Genomic DNA, 21,461 nt, shown 5'->3' with positions numbered 1-21,461 from the left:
CAATGCAAGGAGTATCAGAAATAAGGTGGGTGAACTTAAGGCGTGGATCGGTACCTGGGACTACAATGTTGTGGCCATCACGGAAACGTGGATAGAAGAGGGACAGGAATGGTTGTTGGAGGTTCCTGGTTACAGATGTTTCAGTAAGATTGGGGGGGGGGGTGGTAAAAAAAGGAGGGGGGGTGGCGTTGCTAATTAGAAATGGTATAATGGCTGCAGAAAGGCAGTTCGAGGGGGATCTGCCTTTGGAGGTAGTATGGGCTGAAGTCAGAAATAGGAAAGGAGCAGTCACCTTGTTGGGTGTTTACTATAGGCCCCCCAATAGCAGCAGAGATGTGGAGAAACCGATTGGGAAACAGATTTTGGAAAGGTGCAGAAGCCACAGGGTAGGAGTCATGGGCGATTTCAACTTCCAAATATTGATTGGAAGCTCTTTAGATCAAGTAGATTGGACGGGGCGGTGTTTGTGCAGTGTGTCCAGGAAGCTTTTCTAACTCAGTATGTAGATTGTCCGACCAGAGGGGAGGCCATATTGGATTTGGTACTCGGTAACGAACCGGGACAAATGATGGGCTTGTTAGTGGGTGAACATTTTGGTGATGGTAACCACAATTCTGTGACTTTCACCTTGGTTATGGAGAGAGATAGGTGCGTGCAACAGGGCAGGTTTTACAATTGGGGGAAGGGTAAATACGATGCTGTAAGACAGGATCTGAGGAGCATAAGTTGGGAGCATAGGCTGTCAGGGAAGGATGTCGTGGAAATACGGAAATTTTTCAAGGAACAGATACGACGTGTCCTTGATATGTATGTACCTGTCAGGCAGGAAAGAGATGGTCGTGTGAGGGAACCTTGGTTGACGAGGGAGGTTGAATGTCTTGTAAGGCGGAAGAAGGAGGCTTACATAAGGTTGAGGAAACAAGGTTCAGACAGAGCGTTGGAGGGATACAGGATGGCCAGGAGGGAGCTGAAGAAAGGGATTAGGAGAGCTAAGAGAGGGCATGAAAAATCTTTGGCGGGTAGGATCAAGGATAACCCCAAGGCCTTTTATGCGTATGTGAGAAACATGAGAATGACGTGAACGAGGGTAGGTCCGATCAAGGACAGTAGTGGGAGACAGTGTATTGCATCGGAAGAGATAGGAGAGGTCTTGAATGAGTACTTTTCTTCAGTACTTACAAATGAGAGGGACCGTATTGTTGAAGAGGAGAGTGTGAAATGGACTGGTAAACTAGAGGAGATACTTGTTAGGAAGGAAGATATGTTGGGCATTTTGAAAAACTTGAGGATAGACAAGTCCCCGGGGCCTGACTGAATATATCCTAGGATTATGTGAGAAGCAAGACAGGAAATTGCAGAACCGTTGATCTTTTCGTCTTCACTGTCAATGGGGATGGTGCCAGGGGACTGGAGAGTGGCGAATGTTGTGCCCCTGTTCAAAAAAGGGAATAGGGATAACCCCGGGAATTACAGGCCAGTTAGTCTTACTTCGGTGGTAGGCAAAGTAATGGAAAGGGTACTGAGGGATAGGATTTATGAGTATCTGGAAAGACACTGCTTGATTAGGGACAGCCAGCACGGATTTGTGAGGGGTAGGTCTTGCCTTACAAGTCTTATTGAATTCTTTGAGGACGTGACCAAGCATGAGGATGAGGGTAGAGCAGTGGATGTGGTATACATGGATTTTAGTAAGGCATTTGATAAGGTTCCCCATGGTAGGCTTATGCGGAAAGTCAGGAGGCATGGGATAGAGGGAAATTTGGCCAGTTGGATAGAAAACTGGCTAACCAGTCGAAGTCAGAGAGTGGTGGTAGATGGTAAATATTCAGCCTGGAGCCCAGTTACAAGTGGAGTTCTGCAATGATCAGTTATGGGTCCTCTGCTGTTTGTAATTTTTATTAATGACTTGGATGAGGGAGTCGAAGGGTGGGTCAGTAAATTTGCAGACGATACGAAGATTAGTGGAGTTGTGGGTAGTGAGGAGGGCTGTTGTCGGCTGCAAAGGGACTTAGATATGATGCAGAGCTGGACTGAGGAGTGGCAGATGGAGTTCAACCCTGTCAAGTGTGAGGTTGTCCATTTTGGAAGGACAAATAAGAATGCGGAATACAGGGTTAACGGTAGGGTTCTTAGTAAGGTGGAGGAGCAGAGGGATCTTGGGGTCTATGTTCATAGATCTTTGAAAGTTGCCACTCAGGTGGATAGAGCTTGTAAGAAGGCCTATGATGTATTAGCGTTCATTAGCAGAGGGATTGAATTCAAGAGTCGTGAGGTGATGTTGCAGCTGTATAGGACCTTGCTAAGGCCACATTTGGAGTACTGTGTGCAGTTCTGGTCGCATCATTTTAGGAAACATGTGGAAGCTTTAGAGAGGGTGCAGAGGAGATTTACCAGGATGTTGCCTGGAATGGAGAATAGGTCGTACGAGGATAGTTTGAGAGTGCTAGGCCTTTTCTCATTGGAATGGCGAAGGATGAGGGGTGACTTGATAGAGGTTTATAAGATGATCAGGGGAATAGATAGAGTAGACAGTCAGAGACTTTTTCTCCAGGTACAACAGAGTGTTACTAGGGGACATAAATTTGTCAGGGGTGGGTTCTTTACCCAGAGAGTGGTGGGGGCATGGAATGCGCTGCCTGTGGGAGTGGCAGAGTCAGAATCATTGGTGACGTTTAAGCGCCAATTGGATAGGTACATGGATGGGTGCTTAAGCTAGGACAAATGTTCGGCACAACATCGTGGGCCGAAGGGCCTGTTCTGTGCTGTATTGTTCTATGTTCTATGTTCTACACACACTCTTTCACGCACACACACACTATGACATACACACACACAGAAATGCACATTCACACTGACACACACAAAATGACCTACACACTCTCTCACACACACACACAGTATGACATACAAATGCACACTCATACTGACATACACACACACTGACATACACACACACATACACGCACACACACTGACATACACACACACTGTAATACACACACACATACACGCACACACACACTGACATACACACACTGACATACACACACTGGCATACACACAGGCATACACACTGACATACACACACACACTGACATGCACACACATACACACACACTGACATATACACACACACACACTGACATACACACTTTCTCTCACACACACACACACACTATGACATATACACACACAGAAATGCACACTCACACTGACATACACACACACTGGCATACACACACTCTCACACACAATGACATACACACACAGAAATGCACACTCACACTGACACACACACACACACTGAGATACACACACTGACATACACACACTCTCTCTCACACACACACACACTATGACATACACACACACACTGACATACACATACTCTCTCTCTCACACACACACTATGACATACACACACACACTGAATACACACACACATACACATACTCTCTCTCACACACACTATGACATACACGCACACACAGAAATGCACACTCACACTGACACACACACACACTCTGACATACACACACACAGACATACACACACACTGACATGCACACACTCTCACACACAATGACATACACACACAGAAATGCACACTCACACTGACACACACACACACACTGAGATACACACACACACACACTGACATACACACACTCTCTCTCACACACACTATGACATACACACACACACTGACATACACATACTCTCTCTCTCACACACACACTATGACATACACACACACACTGAATACACACACACATACACATACTCTCTCTCACACACACTATGACATACACGCACACACAGAAATGCACACTCACACTGACACACACACACACTCTGACATACACACACACAGACATACACACACACTGACATGCACACACTCTCTCATACACACACAGAAATGCACACTCACACTGAAATACACACACACACTGACATGCACACACTCTCTCACTCACATACACACACTATGACACACACACACAAAAATGCACATTCACACTGACATACACACACACTGACATACACACACTCTCTCTCTCACACACACACTATGACATACACATACACACTGAATACACACACATACACTCTCTCACACACACACTATGAATACACGCACACACAGAAATGCACACTCACACTGACACACACACACACTCTGACATTCACACACAGACACACACACACTGACATACACACACTCTCTCATTCACACACACAGAAATGCACACTCACACTGACATACACACACACTGACATACACACACTCTCTCTCTCACACACACACACACTATGACATACACACACACACACACTGAATACACACACACATACACACACTCTCTCTCTCACACACACACTATGACATACACGCACACACAGAAATGCACACTCACATTGAGACACACACACACTCTGACATTCACACACAGACACACACGCACACAAACACTGACATACACACACTCTCTCTCTCTCATACACACACACAGAAATGCACACTCACACTGACATACACACACACTAACATACACACACTCTCTCACACACACACTATGACATACACACAAACTGACACACACACTGACATATACACACACACTCTCTCTCACACACACAGTAAGACATACACACACACATACACGCACACACACTGACACACACACAGACATAGACACACACAGACATACACACTCTCTCTCTCACACACACAGACATACACACACACAGAAATGCACACACACACAGACATACACACACACAGACATACATACACTCTTTCTCTCTCTCACACATACACTATGACATGCACACACAGAGCAAAGCACACTCACACTGACATACACACACTCTCTCTCTGTCACACACACTATGACACACACGCACACACAGAAATGCACACTCATACTGACATACACACACACAGACATACACACACAGACATACACACACACAAACACACACACACACTGATATACACACACACTAACATATACACACACTGACATATGCACAACACTGACATACACACACACACTGACATACACACACACACAAACATACACACACACAGACATACACGCACAGACACACACACACATTGATATGTACACACACACACACAGGAATGCACACTTACATACACACCACACACACTGACATACACACACTCTCTCTCATACACACACACTATGACATGCACACACACAGAAATGCACACACACTGACATACACACACACTGACATACACACACTCTCTCATACACTTACACAGAAATGCACACACACTGACACACACACACTCTCTCGCTCACACACACACTGATTGATATGCACACACACACTGACATACACACACTCTCTCTCTCACACACACATAGACATACACACACACAGAAATGCACACTCACACTGAGACACACACACACTGACATACACACACAGAAATGCACACTCAAACTGACATACACACACTCTCTCTCACACACACACTATGACACACACACACAGAAATGCACACTCACACTGACACACACACTGACATACACACACACACTGACATACACAGACACAGGTATACACACTGACATACACACACATATACACACACACTGACATACACGCACACACAGACATACACAAACACAGACAGAAATGCGCACTCACACTGACATACACACACACACTGACATACACACACTCTCTCTCACACACACACACTATGACATATACACACACAAAAATGCACACTCACACTGACATACACACACACACTGACATACACACATACACTGACATACACACACTGACATACACACACTCTCTCTCTCACACACACTGATTGATATGCACACACACACTGACATACACACACTCTCTCTCACACACACCCACACTGACATACACACACACAGAAATGCACACTCACACTGACATACACACACACACTGACATACACACACACAGAAATGCACACTCACACTGACATACACACACACTCTCTCTCTCATACACACACGCACACTGATTGATATGCACACATGCACATACACTCTCTCTGTCTCTCTCACACACACAGATTTATATGCACACACATACTGACATACACACTCTCTCTCACACACACACTAATTGATATGCACACACACACTGACATACACCCTCTCTCACACACACACACATAGATTGATGTGCACACACACACACTGACATACACACACTCTCTCTCACACACACACACTGATTGATGTGCACACACACACACTGACATACACACTCTCTCTCACACACACACTGACATACACACACACAGAAATGCACACTCACACTGACATACACACACACTCTCTCTCTCATACACACACGCACACTGATTGATATGCACACATGCACATACACTCTCTCTGTCTCTCTCACACACACAGATTTATATGCACACACATACTGACATACACACTCTCTCTCACACACACACTAATTGATATGCACACACACACTGACATGCACACACTCTATCTCTCACACACACGCACACTGTCATACGCACACACACTCTCTCTCACACACAAACAGTGATTGATATGCACACACACACTGACATACACCCTCTCTCTCTCACACACACACACATAGATTGATGTGCACACACACACACTGACATACACACATTCTCTCTCTCACACACATACACTGATTGATGTGCACACACACACACTGACATACACACTCTCTCTCACACACACACTGACATACACACACACAGAAATGCACACTCACACTGACATACACACACACTCTCTCTCTCATACACACACGCACACTGATTGATATGCACACATGCACATACACTCTCTCTGTCTCTCTCACACACACAGATTTATATGCACACACATACTGACATACACACTCTCTCTCACACACACACTAATTGATATGCACACACACACTGACATGCACACACTCTATCTCTCACACACACGCACACTGTCATACGCACACACACTCTCTCTCACACACAAACAGTGATTGATATGCACACACACACTGACATACACCCTCTCTCTCTCACACACACACACATAGATTGATGTGCACACACACACACTGACATACACACACTCTCTCTCACACACACACACTGATTGATGTGCACACACACACACTGACATACACACTCTCTCTCACACACACACTGACATACACACACACAGAAATGCACACTCACACTGACATACACACACACTCTCTCTCTCATACACACACGCACACTGATTGATATGCACACATGCACATACACTCTCTCTGTCTCTCTCACACACACAGATTTATATGCACACATATACTGACATACACACTCTCTCTCACACACACACTAATTGATATGCACACACACACTGACATGCACACACTCTATCTCTCACACACACGCACACTGTCATACGCACACACACTCTCTCTCACACACAAACAGTGATTGATATGCACACACACACTGACATACACCCTCTCTCTCTCACACACACACACATAGATTGATGTGCACACACACACACTGACATACACACACTCTCTCTCACACACACACACTGATTGATGTGCACACACACACACTGACATACACACTCTCTCTCACACACACACTGATTGATATGCACACACACACTGACATACACACTCTCTCTCTCACACACACACTGATTGATATGCACACACACACTGACATACACACTCTCTCACACACACAGACATACACATACACAGAAATGCACACTCACACTGACATACACAAACACACTGACATACACACATACACACACACACACTAATATATACACACACACTGACATACACACACACAGGCATACACACTGACATACACACACACAGACATACACGCACAGACACACACACACTGACATACACACTGACATACACACACACTGACATATACACACACACATACACGCACACACACTGACATACACACACACACTGACATACACACACATACACACACACACAGACAGAAATGCACACTCACACTGACATACACACACACTCTCACAAACACACAACGACATACAGACACACACAGAAATGCACTCACACTGACACACACACACAATGACATACACACATACACTGACATACACACTCTCTCTCTCACACACACACAATGACATACACACACACACTGACATACACACACTCTCTCTCACACACACACACAATGACATACACAAACACAGAAATGCACACTCACACTGACATACACACACAGACATACACACACACTGACATACACACGCACTCTCTCTCACACACACACTATGACATATACACACACAAAAATGCACACTCACACTGACATACACACACACTCTCACAAACACACAACGACATACAGACACACACAGAAATGCACTCACACTGACACACACACACAATGACATACACACATACACTGACATACACACTCTCTCTCTCACACACACACTATGACATACACACACACACACTGAATACACACACACACTGACATACACACACTCTCTCTCACACACACACAATGACATACACAAACACAGAAATGCACACTCACACTGACATACACACACAGACATACACACACACTGACATACACACGCACTCTCTCACACACACACACTATGACATACACGCACACACAGAAATGCACACTCACACTGACACACACACATACTCTGACATACACACACACAGACATACACACACTCTCTCTCATACACACACAGAAATGCACACTCACACTGACATACACACACACACACACTGCCATGCACACACACTCTCTCTCACACACATACACACACTATGACATACACACACAGAAATGCACACTCACACTAACACACACACACTGACATTTACACACACTGACATACACACACTCTCTCACACACATACACTCTGACATACACACACACAGACACACACACACTGACATACACACACTCTCTCATACACAACACACAGAAATGCACACTCACACTGACATACACACACACACGCTGACATGCACACTCTCTCTCACACACATACACACACTATGACATACACACACACAGAAATGCACACTCACACTGACACACACACTGGCATACACACAGACACACACACACACACTGACATACACATACTCTCTCTCACACACACACTATGACACACACACACAGAAATGCACACACACTGACACACGCACACACTGACACACACACACACAGACACACACACAGACATAGGCACACACAGACATACACACACAACCTCTCTCTCTCACACACACACACAGACATACACACACTCAGAAATGCACACACTCTTTCTCTCTCTCACACACACACATAATGACATACACACACAGAGAAATGCACACTCACACTGACATACACACACTCTCTCTCTCTCACACACACTATGACACACACACACAGAAATGCACACTCATACTTACATACACATACAGACACACACACACTCTCTCTCACACACACACAGAAATTCACACTCACACTGACATACACACACACACTGACATACACACACTCTCTCACACACACAGACATACACATACACAGAAATGCACACTCACACTGACATACACACACACACTGACATACACACACTCACACACACACTAACATATACACACACACTGACATACACACACACACACAGACATACACGCACAGACACACACACACTGACATACACACACTGACATACACACACACAGACATACACACACACACTCACAGGAATGCACACTCACACTGACACACACTGACATACACACATTCTCTCTCTCTCACACATACACTATGACATACACACACAGAAATGCACACTCACATGGACATACACACACACACACTGACATACACACACACTGACATACACACACTCTCTCATACACACACACTGACATGCTCACACACTGACATACACACACTCTCTCTCTCACACACACTGATTGATATGCACACACACACTGACATACACACACTCTCTCTCACACACACTGATTGATATGCACACACACACTGACATACACACACTCTCTCTCACACACACCCACACTGACATACACACACACAGAAATGCACACTCACACTGACATACACACACACACACTGACATACACACACACACAGAAATGCACACTCACACTGACATACACACACACTCTCTCTCTCATACACACATGCACACTGATTGATATGCACACATGCACATACACTCTCTCTGTCTCTCTCACACACACAGATTTATATGCACACACACATACTGACATACGCACACTCTCTCACACACACACTGATTGATATGCACACACACACTGACATAAGCACACACTCTCTCACACACACACACTGATTGATATGCACACACACATTGACATACACACTCTCTCTCTCACATACATACACACACTGATTGATATATACACACACACACAGATATGCACACACACACACTGACATACACACTCTCTCTCACACACATACACACACTGATTGATATACACACACACTGATTGATATGCACACTCAATCTCTCTCTCACACACACACAAACACACACTGATATACACATTAACACACCCACTGACATACACACTCACAAACACACACTGACACACACTCATTCTCTCTCTATCTGATACACACACACACAGACATACACACTCATTCTCTCACACACAAACACACACACATATACATGATTATGGAAGGACAATCATTGAGCATGTTCAAAGTGGAAATCAATAGATTTCTGGAGTATATTGACTTTAAGGGGTAATGGAGAGAAAGGACGTGCAGGTAGATGATCTGTTTCAATGCAGGTAGATGATCTGGGAAGATCAAGTTGGCAGTGGTTCGCAAGATAGGAATATGTGGAATGTCTACAAGATGGCTTTTTGGAGCAGCTTGTGGTGGAGTCCACTAAAGAATTGAATTTAGTCAACTCACAGAAAGTGAGGATTGCAGATGCTGGAGACCAGAGTCGAAGGATGTGGTGTTGGAAAAGCACAGCGGGTCAGACAGCATCCGATGAGCAGGACAGTCAATGTTTCGGGCATAAGCCCTTCAGAAGGAATGAGGCTTGTGAGCCGGGGGGCTGTGAGATAATGGGGGGGGGGGGGGGGCTGGAGGGAGGTAGGTGGGACTGGAATGGGTAGATGAAGGTGGGGGTGAAGGTGATAGTTGGAGGGGAGGGTGGAGTGGATAGATGGGAAGGAAGATGGACAGGTAGGACCGGTCAAAAGAGCAGTGCCAAATTGGAAGGTTGGCACTGGGATAAGGTGGGGGGAGGGCAAGTGGGAAACTGGTGAAATCCACATTGATCCCAAGACAGAAGATAAGGTGTTCTTCCTCCGGCTGTCGGGTGGTTAGGGTTTGGTGATGGAGGAGGCCCCCAAACCTGTCCAAATCCTTCTGTAGCCTCCCCACCTCTTCAATACTATCTCTCCTTCCACCTATCTTTGTATCATCTGCAAACTTCACCAGAATGCCCTCAATTCCTTCATCCAGATCATTAATGTATAAGGTGAAAAGTTGTGGTCCTAGCACTAAGCCTTGAGGAACACCACTTGTCACCGGCATCCATCCTGAGAAGGGCAAATGCTGCACCCACACCTCCCCCCTCACCTCTGTCCAAGGTCCCAAACGATCCTTCCACTTCTGACAGAAATTTACCTGCACTTCCATACATTTCATCTACTGCATCCATTGCACCCAATGTGGTCTCCTCGACACTGGGAAGACAAGACGCCAACTTGCAGAGCACATCTCTGGGACATCTGCACCAGCCTACCCCACCTCCCCGTGGCCGAACACTTTAACTCCACCTCCCACTCTGCCGAGGACATGCATGGAGAGAATGGAGTTGAGAAACACCACCCCCATCAACATCACTCACCAGAGTATCGCTGACATCGTGAATGTCACCTGTTACATCACTTCCGCCCCTGTGGATGCCACTGTAGGCACTGCTTCCACCTCCCGACCCCCAGAGTGAGAGTCACTTCCGTTGGTGATGTCACTCCCGACCCCATAACCATACTCACTCCAGATACAGTCTCCGCACCCACTCCCCATTCCACACCCACACCAGGTCCTAGCTCCCACCCTGCTGTGCCTTTACCATTCCCCCCCAGACCTCCCCCTCACTGAGGATGAATGGTCAGTTCTCAGTAAAGGCCTCACCTTCAGCCCCCTACACTTCCAGATCAATGAATTTAACACGCTTTGCGATCTCAAACTTTTCTTCCACTGCTTCCGTCTCTGTGTTTACTTTTTCCATCAGGATTCATACCCGCCCACCCACTGGGGACCCCTTCTCCCATCTCCTACATACCCCATTCACCTGGACACCATGTGTTGGTCCATTACCTGCCCTCGACCTCTTTATCTCCAATTGCCTCCGTGACATTGACCGCCTCAACCTGTCCACTCCCCTCACCGACTCCCTCACCTTCACAACACTCCACTCCACTCCCTCCACTCCAACCCCAACCTCATCATCAAATCAGTGGATAAGGTGGAGGGGGGTGCGCTGTGGTAGTTTGGTGCGCTGACCTCTAGACAATTGAAGCCAGGTGCCAACTCACGGCCAACTCCTTCTACTAGCCCGTCAACCACAACCTCACCTCCCATCACCAAACCATCATCTCCTAGACCATCTACAACCTCTTCACCTCAGGAGATCTCCCATCCACAGCCTCCAACCTCATCTTTCGGGAACTTTGCACCACCCAGTTCTACCTCCTACCCAAAATTCACAAACCTTACTTCCCCGGTCGACCCATCATCCCTGCCTGCTCCTGCCCCAGTCCCACCAGACTTATCTCCTCAATCCTTGATACCGTTCTGTCCGCCTTCGTCCAGGAACTCTCCATGTACATTTGGGACACCACACACACGCCCTCCACCTCCTCCATGACTTTCATTTCCCCGGCCCCCAACGCCTTATCTTCACTATGGACATCCAGTCCCTGTACACATCCATCCGCCTGACAGAGGCATCCAAGCCCTCCGTTTCTTCCTCTCCCGCCCGACCCAACCAGTACCCTTCCACTGACAGAATCATTTGATTGGCTGAACTCACCCTCAACAATTTCTCCTTAGAATCCTCCCACTTCCTCCAGATCAAAAGGGGTAGCCATGAACACCCGCATGGGCTCGAGTTTTGCCTGCCTTTTGGTCGGGTACGTGGAACAGTCCATCTTCCACAGATACTCTGGCACTATTCCCCACCTTTTCCTCTGCTATCGAAGACTGTATCGGCGCCACCTTGTGCTCCCATGAGGAGGTTGAACTTCACGAACACCTTCCACCCTGATCTTAAGTTCACTTTGACCATCTCGGACACCACCCTCCCCTTCCTGGAGCTCTCCATCTCCATTTTCAGCGACTGACTCAACACGGATATCTATTACAAACTCACCGAATCTCACAGCTACCTGGACTACACCTCGTCCCACCCTGCATCCTGCAGAAACACTATCCCTTATTCCCAATTCCTCCACCTCTGCTGCATCTGCTCCCAGGATCACCAATTCCACCATAGAATGTCCCAGATGGCCTCCTGCTTCAGGGACCGCAATCTCCCCTCCCACATAGTCAACAATGCCCTCCAGCGTATCTCCTCCACTTCCAGCACCTCTGCTCTTGAAACCCCCCCCCTACAATTGCAACAAGGACAGACTTCTCTGGTCCACACCTTCCATCTCACCAACCTCCGGATACAGCACATCATCCTCTGCATTTCCGCCACCTACAAACAGAGCCCACCACCAGATAAATATTTCCCTCCCCACCCCTATCTGTGTTCCGCAGAGACCATTCCCTCTGCAATTCTCTTGTTAGTTCCACGCGCCCCTACCAACCCATCCTCCCCTCCTGGTACCTTCCCCTGCCGCCACAAGAAATGCAAAACCTGTGGCCACACCTCCCCTTTCACCACCATCCAAGGCCCCAAAGGATCCTTCCACATCCAACAGAAATTTATCTGCACTTCCACACAAGTCACCTTCTCTATCTGTTGCACCCGATGTGGTCTCCTCTACATCGGGGAGACAGGACGCTAACTTGCGGAATGTTTCAGGACATTCTCTAGGACACATGCACCAATCAACCCCACCCCACCGCCCTTTGTCCGACCACTTCAACTCCCCCTCCTGTTGCACCAAGGTCCTTGGCTTCCTCCATCGCCAAACCCTAACCACCCAAAGCTTGGAAGAAGAACGCCTCATCCAACCACACAGGATTTGCCCAAAATGTCGATTTCGAAGCTCCTTTGATGCTGCCTGAACTGCTGTGCTCTTCCAGCACCACTAATCCACACAGGATCAATGTTGATTTCGCCAGTTTCCTCATTTCCCCTCACCCCACCTTATCCCAGATCCAACCCTTTAACTTGACACCATCTTCCTGAGCTGTCCCACCTGTCCATTTCCCTTCCCACCTGTCCGCTCCACCCTCCTGTCGGACCTATCACCATCACACCGCCTTCATCCACCTATTGCATTCCCAGCCACCTACCCCCAGACCCACACCCTCCCATTTATCTCTCAGGCCCCTTTGCTCCCCCCCCCCCCCCATTCCTGATGAAGAGCTTATGCTCAAAACGTCGACTCTCCTGCTCCTCAGATGCTGCCTGACTGGCTGTGCTTTTCCAGCACCACACTTTTTGACTGAGAAACTTATCAGCCATGATTGAATGGTGGAGCAGACTCGATGGGCTGAATGGCCTAATTTCTGCTCCTATGTTTTATGGTCCTATGGTCTTAAACCCAGTCCCAGTGCATGTACTCTACCTTGATTTCCGATTCGGTTATTGTTACATCTTGGTGCTTGAAATGGCAATCCTGCTGAATTATCCGGAGATTTTCAACTTCTTTTCTCAATTTTTCCTGTGAAGACAGTTGCAATAATGAAAACATATGAAATGTGGCATGATGGCTCAGTGGTTAGCACTGTTGCCTCACAGTGCCAGAGACCTGGGTACAATTCCAGCCTCAGGCAACTGTCTGTGTGGCGTTTGCACATTCTCCCCATATCTGCATGGGCTTCTTCTGGGTGCTCCAGTTTCCTCCCACTGTCCAAAGATGTGAAGGTTAGGTCAATTGGCCATGCTAAATTGCCCATAGGAGAAAGTGAGGACTGGAGATCAGAGCTGAAAATGTGGTGCTGGAAAAGCGCAGCAGGTCAGGCAGTATCCAAGGAGCGGGAGAATCGACGTTTCAGGCATGAGCCCTTCTTGAGCTCATGCCCGAAACGTCGATTCTCCTGCTCCTTGGATGCTGCCTGACCTTCTGCGCTTTTCCATAAATTGCCCAAAGGATTGTGTAGGTTAGGTACATTAGTCAGGGGATACACTGTAGGAAATCTAAACTAATCATAACAATATAAGATAGGGGAATGGGTCTGGGTGGGTTACTCTTCAGATGGGTTGGTGTGTGTTGTTGGGCCAAAGGGCCTGTTTCCACACTATAGGGATTCTAATTCAAAAAGGGGAGTTCTGACTCAGGGGCTTTACTGCCTCCTACTGATCACTGACCAGGACAGTTTGATTCTTGGTAAAGAAACAAAGGCAGCAGCATTTTTGTAGCAGCTTCGGATATCTTCAAGTGTTTCGCAGAGAAGGAAGCATTTTTCCAAGTACATTCATAGATGTGGGAGACGCAGTAGACAGTTTACACACAGACAGTAATGAGATAAATTACCTTATTGAATGAGACTAATTATTGCCCAGGTCACTTTGAATTAAGCTGCAGTTATGTCCATCTGAGAGGCCAGACAGAAACTCCATTTAATGTTTAATTCAACAATACAGCACTCAACAATATAACACTGAGAATGCCAGCCTCGATTCTGTTCCCATATCTCTGAATCCCACAACCTCTCCGTTCAGAAACATCGTGTCGTGGCTGCACCAAGCCCTGATGGTGCAATGGTGCAAGGATTTGTCTCAATCTGCCGAAGGGTTGGAGAGATTGCTAGTGAGTATCTGAGCTGAAAAATGTGTTGCTGGAAAAGCGCAGCAGGTCAGGCATCATCCAAGGAGCAGGAGAATCGACGTTTCGGGCATGAGCCCTTCTTCAGGAATGAGGAGGGTGTGCCAAGCAGGTTAAGATAAAAGGTAGGGAGGAGGGACTTGAGGGAGGAGTGTTGGTAATGCGATAGTTGGAAGGAGGTTAAGGTGAGGGTAATAGGCCGGAGAGGGGGGTGGGGGCGGAGAGGTCGGGAAGAAGATTGCAGGTCAAGAAGGCGGTGCTGAGTCCGAGGGTTGGGACTGAGATAAGGTGGAGGGAGGGGAAATGAGAAAGCTGGAGACATCTGCATTCATCCCTTGTGGTTGGAGGGTTCCTAGGCAGAAGATGAGACGCTCTTCCTCCAGGCGTCGTGTGGCCCTGGGTCTGGTGTTGGAGGAGGCCAAGGACCTGCATGTCCTTGGTGGAGTGGGAGGGGGAGTTAAAGTGTTCAGCCACAGGGCGGTTGGGTTGATTGGTGCAGGTGAGCCAGAGGTGTTCCCTGAAACATTCCGCAAGTAGGTGGCCTGTCTCCCCAATGTAGAGGAGACCACATCGGGTGCAGCGGATGCAATAAATGATGTGTGTGGAGGTGCAGGTGAATTTGTGGTGGATTATGGAAGGATCCCTTGGGGCCTTGGAGGGAAGTAAGGGGGGAGGTGTGGGCGCAAGTTTTGCATTTCTTGCAGTTGCAGGGGAAGGTGCCGGGAGTGGAGGTTGAGTTGGTGGGGGGTGTGGACCTGATGAGGGAGTCGCGGAGGGAGTGGTCTTTCCGGAACGCTGATAGGGGAGGGGAGAGAAATATATCCCTGGTGGTGGGGTCCGTTTGGAGGTGGCGGAAATGACGAAGGATGATACGATGTATCTGGAGGTTGGTGGGGTGGTAGGTGAGGACCAGTGGGGTTCTGTCCTGGTGGCGATTGGAGGGGCGGGGTTCAAGGGCGGAGGAGCGGGAAGTGGAGGAGATGCAGTGGAGGGCATCGTCGACCACGTCTGAGGGGAAATTGCGGTCTTTGAAGAAGGAGGCCATCTGGGTTGGTTGGTATTGGAATTGGTCCTCCTGGGAGCAGATGAGGCGGAGCGAAGGAATTGGGAATATGGGATGGCATTTTTGCAGGGGGCAGGGTGGGAGGAGGTGTAGTCTAGGTAGCTGTGGGAGTCGGTCGGTTTATGGTAAATGTCCGTGTTGAGTCGGTCGCCTGATATAGAAATGGAGTGGTCTAGGAAGGGGAGGGAGGAATCTGAGACAGTCCAGGAAAATTTGAGGTCAGGGTGGAAGGTATTAGTAAAGTGGATGAACTGTTCAACCTCCTCGTGAGAGCATGAGGTAGCGCCGATACAGTCATCGATGTAGCGGAGGAAAAGATGGGGGGTGGTGACAGTGTAGCTGCGGAAGATGGACTGTTCCACATATCCTACAAAGAGGCAGGCATAGCTGGGGCCCATGCGGGTGCCCATGGCTATTCCATTGGTTTGGAGGAAGTGGGAGGATTGGAAAGAGAAGTTGTTCAGGGTGAGGACCAGTTCAGTCAGTCGAAGGTGGGTGTCAGTGGAAGGGTACTGGTTGGTATGGCGGGAAAGGAAGAAGCGGAGGGATTTGAGTCCTTCGTGATGGGGGATGGACGTGTACAGGGACTGGATGTCCATGGTGAAGATAAGGCGTTGGGGACCGGGGAAGCAAAAATCATGGAGGAGGTGGAGGGCGTGGGTAGTGTTCCGAAAGTAGGTGGGGAGTTCTTGGACTAAGGGGGACAGGACCGTGTCAAGGTATGCGGAGATGAGTTCAGTGGGGCAGGAGCAAACTGAGACGATGGGTCGGCCGGGGCAGTCAGGTTTGTGGATTTTGGGCAGGAGGTAGAAACGGGCGGTGTGGGGTTGTGGGACTATGAGGTTGGAGGCGGTGGATGGGAGATCCCCTGAGGTGATGAGGTTCTGGATGGTCTGGGAGATGGTGGGAGGTGATGGGAGGTGGGGTCATGGTCAAGGGGGCAGTAGGAGGAGGTGTCCGCGAGCTGGCGTTTAGCCTCAGCGATGTAAAGGTCGGTGCGCCAAACTACTATCGTGCCTCCCTTGTCTGCCAATTTGATAGTGAGGTTGGGGTTGGAACGGATGGAATGGAGGGCTGCATGTTGCGAGGGTGAGAGGTTGGAGTGGGTGAGAGGGGTGGAGAGGTTGAGGCAGTTAATGTCGCGGTGGCAGTTGGCTATGAAGAGATCGAGGGCGGGTAAGAGGCCAGCACGGGGTGTCCAGGTGGGTGGGGTGTGTTGGAGGTGGGAGAAGAGGTCGTCAGAGGGTGGGCAAGAGTCTTGGTTGAAGAAGTAGGCGCGGAGGAGAAGGTGGCGGAAGAATTGTTTGATGTCTCGCTGCGTGTTGAACTTGTTAGTCCGGGAGCGTAGGGGGATGAAGGTGAGGCCTCTGCTGAGGACTGATCTTTCATCCTCAGAGAGTGGGAGGTCTGGAGGGATGATGAAAACACGGCAGGGCTGGGAGTTAGGACCTGGTGTGGGGCTGGAGCTGGGAGTGGGGGCGAGGTTAGGCATGGGGGCGGAGATCGGCGTGGGGGCAGAGATGCATGCGGCGTGGTCGTTGTACAGGTGAGTGATGTCACTGGGAAGTAGATGAGGCAATGGCAACTGCAGGGGGGGAGGTGGCTGTGGTGACGGCTGAAACGGTGTTGTTGCCGGTGGTTGTGGACCCCGCGGAGGCCGCGAATCTGTTGGCGATGGTCTTCCTGGCGATCGTGGAGGCGGTTGTCTGGGCGGTGATCGCGGAGGCTGCATGGTCGGTGGGGGCGGAAGTGACATCGTGGTTCGCGGCGGCGGTTGCTGCAGTGGCCGCCTGGTTAATGGTGCCTGAGCGGTTCCGGAGGCCGATGGAAGATACTGGAATGGTTGAGGAATCTGGAGTGTGGGGGTAAGTACATGAAAGTTTTTGGTACTTACTGACTTTAATTTCCGATATGGCTAGGAAGAACTGTTTGTTTAGTGTATGGATTCTTCTGTGGATGAAGAACAGTAGAATCTGAGCCATTTTGGAAGCTTCTAGACTTGATTCTTCATGTCAGTCCTACAAGAGGTGGATGCAGAGGATGTTCACAGGGCTGTTGCCTGGAATGGAGCACTTCAATCATGAAGAAGAGCTGGATAAGCTCAGGATGTTTTCTTTAGAGCGGAAAAGATTGAGGAAGACTTGAATGAGATGTGTAAGATTGTGAGAGGCTTTGACAGAGTGGATAAAAAGCCGCTGTTGAAGGGTCGTTAACAAGGGGGCATCATGTTAGACTGAAGTAGGAGTTTAGAGGGGAATTGAAAGGTTTTTTTCACTCAGAGGGCAGTGGGGGTCTGGAATGCACTACGTGGGAGGGGACCCAAGATAGATAACCTCACAACCTTTAAAAGAATCAGCACTTGAAGAGCGATATCATTCAAGGCTATTCAAGGCAAAGTGGGTCCAGTGTAGATTTCAGGTAGTTTTGATGCTATAGACTATTTCCTAAATGGGGAGAGAATTCAGAACTCTGAAGTGCAAAGGGACCTGGGAATCCTAGTCCAAGATTCTCTTCAGGTAACATTGCAGGTTGAGTTGGTAGTTAGGATGGCAAATACAATCTGGCATTTAGTTTGAGACAACTACAATATAAAAGCAGGGGTGTACCTCTGAGACTTTATAAAGCTCTGGTCAGACCACATGTGGAATGTTGTGAACAATTTTGAGAGCCCCATACCTCAGGAAGACGAACTGGCCCCAGAGCGGATCCAGAGGAGGTTCTTGAGAATGGTCCCAGGAATGAAAGGCTCAACATATCAGGAATGTTTAGGACTTTGGGTCTATACTCAATGGAGTTTAGAAGGATGGGGGGGTGGGGTGGATCTGATTGAAACATGCAGATAACTGAATGGCCTGGACAGAGTAGATGTTGGGAAAATGTTTCTATTGGTAGGAGAGATGAGGACCCAAGGGCACAGCGTTAGAGTAAAGGGAAGACCTTTCAGAACAGAGATAAGGAGAAACCTCTTCAGCCAGAGAATGGGGAATCTATGGAATTCACTGCCACAGAAGGCTGTGGAGACCAGATTCTGGATTAGTGATGCTGGAAGAGCACAGCAGTTCAGGCAGCATCCAAGGAGCAGCGAAATCGACGTTTCGGGCATCAGGAATAAAGGCAGTGAGCCTGAAACGTGGAGAGATAAGCTAGAGGAGGGTGGGGGTGGGGAGAAATTAGCATAGAGTACAATAGGTGAGTGGGGGAGGGGATGAAGGTGATAGGTCAGGGAGGAGAGGGTGGAGTGGATAGGTGGAAAAGGAGATAGACAGGTAGGACAAGTCCGGACAAGTCATGGGGACAATGCTGAACTGGAAGTTCGAAACTAGGGTGAGGTGGGGGAAGGGGAAATGAGGAAACTGTTGAAGTCCACAGGTCATTGAGGATATTTAAGAGAGATAGATAAGTTATTGAGTTTCATGGGGATCAAGGGTTATGGGGAGAAAATGGGAAAATTGGGTTGAAAAGCATATAGCCATGATTGAATGGTGGATCAGAATCAATGGGCTGAATCCTAATTTCTCCTCTTAAGTCTTATGGTCTTACTACAGACTCAATGAGCCATAAGGTCTCTTCTGTATTGTAAGATTCTATATATGAGGACATTGTAGTGATTGTAACAAGATCAGCTAGGTGGACCTCATAGCATATGAGTTTCTTGATTGAGGCTGTTAACCTGGTCCAATCAGGGAGCCCTGCTGACAGATATAAACAGGAGGGTTCCCGTACTTCCCGCGGGAGCCTGTGCCCCACAACCTGAGCCGCCTCCGAAATTTTAATTTTGTTTCGTTTAAGGAGGTGAAGAGAAAGGCCCTGTATCGACTGCTGCTGCACACCATCCACCTCTTCTCCCTCATCCACCGTCCGGACACGCCTTGGCGTGCCCATTTGCCACCGGGCGGTGGGGATCCCCAGTGGAGGGCTCTCTACGCGGGAGTCCTCCCCCTTTCTCTCGGGGATCTGGGGTGGAGGGTGCTGCACGCAGCAGTCCCCTGCAACCGCAGATTGCGGTGGTTCACGGACTCCCAGCCCAACTGCTTGTTCTGTGGCCCTGTGGAGTCCGTGGACCATGTATATATTGGGTGTGGGCGTTTGCACTCCCTTTTTGATTCCTTAAAAACCTTCTCCTCTGTTTTTGGCTGCACTTCAGTCCCACGCTCCTGATCTTTGGGCACCCGGTACGGAGGAAGGAGGGCAGGTCTGAAGACGTCCTCGTGGGTCTGCTCCTGGGCCTGGCCAAACTGGCCATCAACAGGTCCAGGCAGCGGGCCGTGGAGGGGGTCGTTAGGGCCGACTGCCTGCCCCTCTTCTGCGGTTAGG

General features: G+C 48.4%; 1 protein-coding gene across 1 annotated transcript in view; it reads right to left on the bottom strand.

Moving 5' to 3' along the window:
* Window positions 1-21,461, bottom strand: part of LOC122550335 (E3 ubiquitin-protein ligase TRIM7-like) — a 79,885-nt gene that overhangs the window by 45,079 nt on the left and 13,345 nt on the right. The window contains exon 2 of the mRNA XM_087986857.1: window positions 14,885-14,980. Within this exon, the coding sequence (XP_087842983.1) occupies window positions 14,885-14,980 (96 nt within the window). The remainder of the gene's footprint in view (window positions 1-14,884; window positions 14,981-21,461) is intronic.

The sequence above is a fragment of the Chiloscyllium plagiosum genome, unplaced genomic scaffold (assembly GCF_037043375.1).
Source record: "Chiloscyllium plagiosum isolate Xiang-an unplaced genomic scaffold, Cpla_swu_hap1 HiC_scaffold_5, whole genome shotgun sequence".
Taxonomy (NCBI): domain Eukaryota; kingdom Metazoa; phylum Chordata; class Chondrichthyes; order Orectolobiformes; family Hemiscylliidae; genus Chiloscyllium; species Chiloscyllium plagiosum.
The sequence above is the reverse complement of the archived record's forward strand: the minus strand, read 5'-3'. Positions and strand labels throughout refer to the sequence as shown.